Genomic DNA, 9,317 nt, shown 5'->3' with positions numbered 1-9,317 from the left:
AAGAGAAATTACTTCAAACGAATTACAAGAACATTTATGATATGTCTAGACACATTATATACCTTAAAGCAACGTATTTTTTTGTAACTTTATGGCTAACAAAGAAATATCCTTGTAAGATATAAAGGAAAAAATATCGAAAAACTTTACGATACAAAAAATTTAATATTGAAATATAAAAAACCAATTTAACTTTTCTAAAATATTTTTGAAATTTTCCTTTCTGATCTATAGAAATTCTTTTCTGTTTATTTTTTATTGGCATTTGAATAAAAGGTTTTATTAGCGCAACAAGTAGAAAAGTAAAATAAGTTAAGAAGTTTGCGCCCAAGTCAGAGAGCAAACAACGCTTAATAGAAAAATGTTTCAGAGCACAAAGTGTATCTCAAGTCAAGAACATGCCAAACAGTTGCTGTCTTATTAGCAGGAATTCATCCTTATCAAAGGACAACAAACTGACAATCACAGAACAATAACAAAGCAGCATTACTATTCAAAGTAGCGGCAGCTGCTGAAGTTTTGATTTAAAAGTTTTAAGAATTTGAGATACTTCGAGCATTGTTGGTATACGCTTTCATATTCCTGTGGTTTGGTAATTGTTTTGTTTTGATTGGCACGTTCAACTACGCCGAAGGCACGCTAATACTACGCCTAGTACTTCCCGGAATTGTGGTGTTAAGCTGTTGTGTCTAACCTTCGTGTCAGTAAACATAGCTGACATTTTTCACTTGAATAATTTTACTGAATTTTACTGAAAACAGAATTTTAGGCATTATGTGTGGTAAAGGTTTCAGCTTTTGAGGTTGTCTAAATGTAAGTTTCGGTGTAGGAAATGCGATATTATAATTACATTACACAAAAATCGTTAACTTTTTAACATGAAGTTAACACGTTCACACTAAGAGTGTTGATTTGACAATTGGTTGGCTGATTGGTAGTGGTGTGGGCGTATGAGTGATAAAAATTGATTCCAATTATTGCTCCTGAAGCAAAAGTTTATTATTTTTACTTAAATTATTATTTGCTTGTTATGCTTAAATTTAATCCTTTTAAAATTAAATACAAATTATATTCTCTGATATTATTAATTTACAGAGAATTTGTACGGTATGTTATGATTTACGACTAAATGTTTGCATGGAATGGAATTTGTTTTACTATTTAATTTATAGCTTGAAGCTGTATTTCCACAGAAGTAAAATGAGATACATTTGTGTAGTTTACAATTTCAAAATATTTTTCAGAAATATTTAACAATGGAATACGCTATGTAATTTCCATGGGCGTAGTTAACAAAATGTGATGCTGGTAGTTACAATAAAGGAAAAGAAAAAATTTATAGAATGTACTTTATGAACTGCATAAAATAGATTTAAATGAGAAATTTAATGCAATTCTTATATATAGTGAAATTTTTTTTTTTAAACATTCTTTGTTGTATAGGAATAGTGCAATCTCAACTATTAATAGATAGATGTTAAGTAATAAGTGTGCGAGTTTAATAAACCAGTGTTCAGGTCCCATAATAAAATTTTTAACCGAAATGTTTTTAAGATCTATACATATTTCAGTGATTCGGACATACTTTTAAAGATGGAACTTCTTAAATTAAATGCACATCTTCTAAAAAGTGCTATAATAAAGAAAAAAAATTTGTAGAATAGTGCATTATAAACAGCATAAAATATACTTAGTATCTGAAATTCACTTCAATTCTTAATGGAATGGAATTCGTCAAAAATATTGCATTTAACGCCTATTTCACTGAGTAGGACAGACGTATGAAGAGGGTACTCTTTAAATAAAATATCAATCTTTAAAAAAGCGCCGAGCAGTAATAGAACAGATGATTGACATATTCTCTTCTGCCTATGAAATGCGGTAAAAATCGGTATACCTTTTTATAGGCCTATCCGCTTTACTATAGAAAAGCGGGTATGAAAATAAAATTCTCATGAAATATGTTAGTGAGAGTGAGAGCAAAATAGAATAAGCAGTTGTTCTGTTCTTTTCTGATAGTAAATGAAATATTTTATATATATATATAGTTCGAACTATGTGCTTTCTGTACGTAATCATTAAATGAATTAAAATTTTATTCGATTTGTAAACCTTGTGAAAATATTAGAGAAATACACAATGGGTGTTTGTAAAACTGTGTGATCTCTGTGAAATTTTTATGTTGCCATTGCAAAATGTGCCCAGAATGTCTCAGTTAACCACAGGTTAACTAATAAATACACCGACATATTATTTAAAGACTTAATACATTTTGATTTGAATGTTGCAAAAATATTAGCGAGAAGCACAATGGCTGTTTGTTTATCAATAAAACTGTGTGCTTTATAATAATGAAGCAATTAACCTCAGGTTAACCGTTTAATTCACTAACACTTTATTCGATTCTTAAATGTTGTGAAAATATTAGCGAGATACACTGCGTGATCTCTGGGGAATTTTCAAGCCGCCATTACAAAATATGCCAAAAATGTCTGGATTAACCTAAGGTTAACCATTAAATGTACTGACATTTTATTTAAAGACATGACATTTCGATTCTTAAATGTTGCGAAAATACTAGCAATAGGAACAATGGTTGTTATTGGTTATAAATAAAATTGTGAGCTTTCTGTGTTATTTTCAAGCCACTGTTTAAAAATGTGCTAAGAATATCCCGGTTAACCTTAGGTTAACCTATAAATCCAACGACATTTCAATTAAATATGTGCGATATTCCGACTTAAATATTGTGAGAGTACCAGCAACGGACATAACTACTGTTGAGTGGGGTTGTTAGTAAAATGCTCAACAATCCCACTAAAAATTTCTTTATGACGAGGCTATTTAATAGAGAGATGGATGGCAATTTGTATGTAAGTTTGGGTTTATTAAAAAAGTGGTAGAAATTTTGTGGTCAACGTTTCCACAACCTCAACAGAGCTTTGTACAGTATCTCGTTTAATTAGAAATTAAAAAAATTCAGTTTTTACGACAGCTTATAATCATTGAAAATGAATAATTGTGAAAGTGAATATTAGTGAATTATGCTTCAAAAATAAAAACAAAGCAAAATGTTTGAAATTGTTAGAATATTTTAGGGTCTAAATAATGAAAAAATGATTATTAAAAGGAAATGTTGTTCAATAAGACAAGGAAAAAATCATTGAAATCGATATTTACTTGTCAGCATTACTCCTATTCGATTACTTCATACGTTTTTGGTATTTCTTAAATGACGTAAAAGATAGAATGGGAATATGTATTTAATTTTGTGGAAAAGCCAATTATGTATAGAAGTTTTTTTATTAAGGAATTAAATAATATTTAACATCTATACTTTTATGAGCACCAAATTGTTTTAAGACTATGTAATATAGAGAGTCATGGTCACGTCAAACGCTTTTTATGCCTCGACACGTTGGTCAAAACAGTGTAGATTAGTAATAAAAGTCTGAATTGGCAGCTATTAGGAGTAAATATGTGTATTTTTTGTATGGATATGTACGCATATCCACACAAAAATTAATATATTTTAAATTGCGTCAAAAAAAAAACGTACCAAAAGAGTAGTAAAAGTAGGAAATTGACAATTGAAATTTGACTCTTTGTACAACATGTCTTTTCATGGTCGTGAAAAGTTATACGCCTGTCTGTATAAAATGGTCCTTATAGCGCATAATGCTCGAATAATGTAATAACTAATGTAAAATAGTGAAGTAAAGGTACATACGATTATTGATTAAATAAGTACCACAATAGAATGGGTATACACATGGGCGTACACTAACTTTTTTTAAAAAAATTAGTAGAAAACTTTTCTCACATATTCTTTTTTGATTTTGTTACTTACTAATCAAACCAGCTTCATATATATGTTTTACATATGTGTACTTACATATATTTGAGTACATATAATATTAAATTATATTTAAATTTTTACTCAACATTCATTCGAAAAAAAGTGCTTTTATACTCATCACACAAACACACAAAAGCATTTCATTGATCTCCATAATTAAAATTAAAACAGTTTTAAATTAATTAAAATAATGTTTAACAACTGGAAAACCGAAAGTTTATAAATTTAATTGAAAATCATTGCAACAAAGTTCTTCACCTTCCCCAAAACGTCATAGTCATCTTCATCAACACTACTTGTGGCCTGGTTCGTTATCATACGCATAAGCGCACGTCCAGCATTTTTACATAGATTAACGCCACCATTTCCATCATCAATAGCAGTAGTAGTATCCACATCACTAACTTTACTGCTGTTACCAGCTACAGCAGTCCCAGTAGCATTGCCACTTCCACTACTGCCACTGAACAATTTTGTTACGGTCGATGTATCTTTATGAGCAAGCAAATCAGTTGCACAACGCGCATTAAAAGCTATAGACTCCTTACGTGCCAATAGCCCACCACTATTACTATTGTTGCCCAAATGCAATTGGCTATTGTTATTGTTATTGGTATAGTAATGCATCACAATACTGGGACGTTTCGGAAAGTCATCATCATCAGAATCATCGGATGTGATGCCATTTATTTTATCCAAAGTTTTTGGTGGTATTTGTCCAGGCGTGATGTGTTGCCAAGTGGGTTTTATAAGTGATTCTCGACGGGTATTATAATAATCAGTGCTCTCTGTTGGGTTTGGTGAGGATGAGTTCGATACTCTACCATTTAGATTAGCAGCAGCATTGGTGGTTGCAGCATTCATGGCATTTAAACTAAATGCTGTGCCCGCTACGGAACTGGAGCGATTACGGGTTGATGAGCGACGCATTTTGAAGCTGTTTGAATAAAAATTTCACTAAACATTTAATTTTTTATTTCGAATTATTTATAATTTTAATTAATTAAAAAATAATGCATGTTTAAAAATGAAGTGTTTTTTTTTCGGTTTCATTTCCTTTGCAAAATTTTAATGTATTTACCATAAATTATGTATTTGTAAATCAATTTCTTTGGGATATTGTGCGCTGTTAGTTTATCTACTTTCATATCTGGTTACGTATTTCCGTACCTTAATTAGAGTTATTAAATTTCCTGTTTAATAATATTAACAAGGTTTTCCAACCTGTGACATACTTCCGTTTTTAATACGAGTACAAGATAAATCAATAAAGGGAATTTTACTTTATTTTTAGCTTCGCATTAATGTATTTTTACCTTGTGGAAAGTCGCAGACATTTGCTTTTATTGGGGAAACTTTTTATAAATTTCGAATTTACGTTCATAGAGCTTATTTTTAACTCCTCGACGTTTAAAAATATATCACACGCAAAATGTGATATTTCAGGTTTATCTACCGCTCTGCTTTGGCAATAAAACATTTCTTTGGCAACAATTCGACTTAAGTTTGGATTGCATATTTTGAATAAATCCGTAAAAGTATTTTGTAAAGATTTTAAGCAGATAATAATGGTGAATGAGCACATTGGATGACACCAACGCAAAATTGTTCATAAAAAAACAGAACAAGGAAACAAGGAAACAAAGGAGTACTCGTTTAAGATCCAATAAAATCGGATGTAATATTATTATGGATGTTAGTACATATAAAACGAAAAGCCTTTTAGGCTTCAGCAAACATGCAGTTCGCTTACTTACTGGAGTACTAGCGTGGCACTCTGCCATTGCACCTATGCTCCAAAGGTGGCGAATTCCAACAAGCGGATTATGCAGGAGTTGCCAAGATGAAGAGGAGGTAGAATCTATCAACCGCTTCTTCTGTCTCTGTCCAGGACTTCAGGCAAAGCGACTTCAATGTCCCGGGGATCGCTTTTTCACTGACTTGGAAGAGATAATGAAAGAAAACTTATCGGATCTCCTCAACTTCATCTGGAAAACCAAATTGTTTAACAAGGATTATAAAGGTTAGCAACTCGTCTCTCCCGGCAAAATTTTTGAGGGCATCACAATGGGCAATATATGCCTCCGAGTGGAAGTGCTGACAACGGTTAGGACTCGCCTTTCGAACCTAACCTAACCTAGTACATATAAAAGTGAAAACTATATATAAGATTTCTACAAGAAAAAATCATTTATTTAGGGAATAATGATATCAATATAGAGAATTTAGAAAACATACATTGGTTTGATAATGTTAGGTTATATATTTTCATCTTTTGATTTAGTGATCTTCAATTAAAAGTTATATATTACATATATTCCTCATAAAGTTTTGAAAAACTGAAATATTTTGATATAGAAAGCTAAATGAGTACTTTGGTGTACTAATCCACTTTTAAGCTTAGAAGAAAACGAGATTTATAAGAAAACTATTAATATTCTGTCACTGAAAGCTAAATAGGTGTTCTGGTTCACACATTCAGTTTAAAGCCTTGCAGTGCACATTTTCTAAAGAAACCAAGATTATAAGTAAACTTATTATTTAAATTTCTTAAATTTAATATCATATTTCTATATCACGGCATCACGCTCTGTCAAGAGCAAGGATTAAAAGAAGAAACAAAAGTCAACATCTACAATATGCTTTGAAAGTATAAGAGGTATGTTAAAGATGTCACATATTTCGAAATTCTATCAATAAAATAAATGATCAATTCGTATTGTACTACTGACAATTTGACAATTTGAAAGACTCCACCTGACAAATATTGTAGAAACTCTTTCAATTCAATTAATTTAGATGATGCCATGAATCTAGTGTCTTATACAATTTTTACCAATAAAGGCAGATATTTCAATGTCTATTAGGATTAGAATCCTTCACGAGGATCTAAAGATTACAACAATAAAAAAGTATGGAAGAAAAAAAGCATTGAGAAGAAATTCTTCAATAAAGACATTTGTCAACTCTTCAAAGAGGTATTGAGGGTCTCTAAACCATACATGACAGCAATTCCAACACATGTTTGTAGGTCTTATTGCTAATATATTGATATTGATTTCTATTAGAGAGTGATCTATTTGTACTCTAATTAGTACAGAAACGTTTACATTTTTTGTGAAGTTTAATTTGAGACCAGTTCAATCTGTCAATCTTTCGAGATTGTATGGGAGATAATGAGTTCACTTTTAATATTAACCGTTATATAGGGTGACAAAACATACTCTATCTGACAAAAATCTTCAGTTAAAACAACAAAATTTTGGATGTTTACAAAAACTTGGTCTTAGTCTTTTTAGGAATGCACATTTTTCAGATATTACAATATTTTACTGAGCTACGGATAAGTGACAATTACTATGGACATATATATGACTCATAGTAATATTATACTTATATACCATAAGACAGCAAAGAGAATATGTTTATGTATTAAAAAATCTGTAACATTTGAAGAATTTATTTGATTTTGGAAGACTATTGCAAAGATTTTGTGTCGACTTAAATTTTGATACATTGTTTTTTGTTGTATAGATTGTAAAATATTTCTCTAGAATAGCAAGAATTCTTTAAGCTAACTCTCAACTTCTCGACTTTGTCTTCAGTTAAGAGTAGAGTTCTAGGATTGAAGGTCTTAGCCTCAACTGCTTTAACGAATTTTTTAACGAATGATATTTATTTGAAAAGCGGAATGCCTTCTCTTTGTGGTAAAGACAAACTGTGGTACTAAAGACCTAATGATCAGACTCTTCTGTTTGAAATGACAACGTGAGTCACTGTTATTTATCTTTAAATCTATCTAGATAATTTTTAATTTTTTAAAACTTTTTTAAAAGCTTATAATCTGTATTATGTTATATATACCATATTATAAATTGTGTCTTAAGCTTGCAATGAAACCCGCTCAGTTGTTAAGGAAAATTTTGATCATGACTTAAAGATTATATATATTGACTTTTCGGATTTTTTCGTCTATGCATTATAAGCTCGATTGTTTATATCAAATACTTATTTTTAAAACATATTACGAACATTTTGTCTTGTGACAATCTAAGCGAATAACCATTCTTTGCGTTTTATTGTACATTATCAATTCATTTTACGTTAGCAAAATATAGATTACTTTCTTATTTTAATATTAAGTGTAAAATTGAATTTGATTTAGTGAACATGTGTGACACATATCACAGCTATAATCTGATATATTGCGATAAAATGAAAAAAAAATAATAATAATAAAAGACAAAAATCCGTATATATACATTGGCACATATGGTTTAGATATACAATACATGTGAGTGGGAAAATGATAAACTTAATTAACATGTGCTTGAATCCTTAGTCCTGACATTTTATTTTTTTTGTTTTCTTTTCAACAATAATTAAATTTAATTATCCTGCAACATATGGCAACACCAAGCTATCAACCACCATAGCTTAATTAGTTATGCCATTAATTACGGAATTCGTATAAGTTTAGAAATTACAACGAATTATTTTCTTGGTGGAAGGATGATTTGCCAGTGCCAGTGATTGTGTGAAGATACCCGTATTTTTCTATTTATTTGTAGAAAATTCTTATGGTTGTTTAGATTATATATTTTCCTTGAATCTGCTGAAAGCTAAATTTTCCTTGAAACTGTTTTGAAAGCTTACGGAGGAAAATTTAAATCGCTTTTCTTAGAAAAAAAGAGAATTTGTTGTGCAAAACGTGTATCATTTTTAAGGTAAAAAATCATAATTTCAATGAAAATTAAATAATGCATAAGAATTTAATGCTTAGTACTGTTATTTTTGTTTATTAAAACAAATTAATTTTTAAATAAGGTATAGATAAAAAAGTGTATTTAATTTCTTGTTTAGAAACTCTACCTAAAGAGATTGATTTTTAAGATGAATATTATTTAGGGTTTTATACAATTAATGGAATAATTAGTTATAATTATTCCGATTTAATAAATAATTTTTTTAGATAGAAAATGACCATCATGGATATACAAGCATGATGGTATGAATAACGTACCTTTAATATTTTATCTGGGTTTTGCTAAATTCACAAAGAACTAGGCACCATACTTAACCACATGAGTTTATTTTGCACATGAGTTTATAAAACTAAAGTTCGAAGAGGTTATTTCAGTTTAAGAAGGCGGAATGAAAAGAAAGTCCACTTAAAGAGTTACAAGCCATACGTACAATATATCAGCTTTTCAAAAATGTCTGAAGAAGTAATTGGACTAAGAATTTATATAGTTGTTTTGTAATCAGATATTTTAACGCACCTAGCTGTTTCCTTCGATGTATCCTTAAGCGCATCAGTTTATTATATTAATTTAATTAATTAAAGACATTCTTTATTGTTGTTTTGAATAAACTAAATTACTGTACTACCTTTGGATTGCATTTGGTAAGTAGCCAAGTGAAGTGGAAAGAGGATGGCGTCTGGTTTTGGATTAAA

General features: G+C 29.9%; 4 protein-coding genes across 5 annotated transcripts in view; 3 read left to right on the top strand and 1 right to left on the bottom strand.

Annotated features, from left to right (window-relative positions):
- Window positions 1-9,317, top strand: part of LOC119677864 (collectin-12-like) — a 321,969-nt gene that overhangs the window by 173,468 nt on the left and 139,184 nt on the right. The gene's annotated exons all lie outside the window — the stretch shown is intronic.
- LOC119668724 (trichohyalin-like) overlaps window positions 1-9,317 on the top strand; it is a gene marked incomplete at its 3' end in the record, with an annotated part of 281,901 nt that overhangs the window by 209,554 nt on the left and 63,030 nt on the right.
- On the bottom strand, window positions 4,085-4,789 carry LOC119677892. The gene has a single exon (XM_038089460.1). It carries the CDS (start codon window positions 4,787-4,789, stop codon window positions 4,085-4,087), a length of 705 nt encoding a protein of 234 aa, XP_037945388.1.
- Window positions 7,551-9,317, top strand: part of LOC119677883 — a 2,304-nt gene continuing 537 nt past the window's right edge. Inside the window, exon 1 of the mRNA XM_038089446.1 lies at window positions 7,551-7,566. Coding sequence (XP_037945374.1) covers window positions 7,551-7,566 — 16 coding nt within the window. The remainder of the gene's footprint in view (window positions 7,567-9,317) is intronic.

This window comes from Teleopsis dalmanni, chromosome 1 (assembly GCF_002237135.1).
Source record: "Teleopsis dalmanni isolate 2A chromosome 1, ASM223713v2, whole genome shotgun sequence".
In the NCBI taxonomy this organism is placed as follows: Eukaryota; Metazoa; Arthropoda; class Insecta; order Diptera; family Diopsidae; genus Teleopsis; species Teleopsis dalmanni.
Note: the sequence above shows the minus strand (reverse complement) of the source record. Positions and strands in the feature narration are given on the sequence as shown.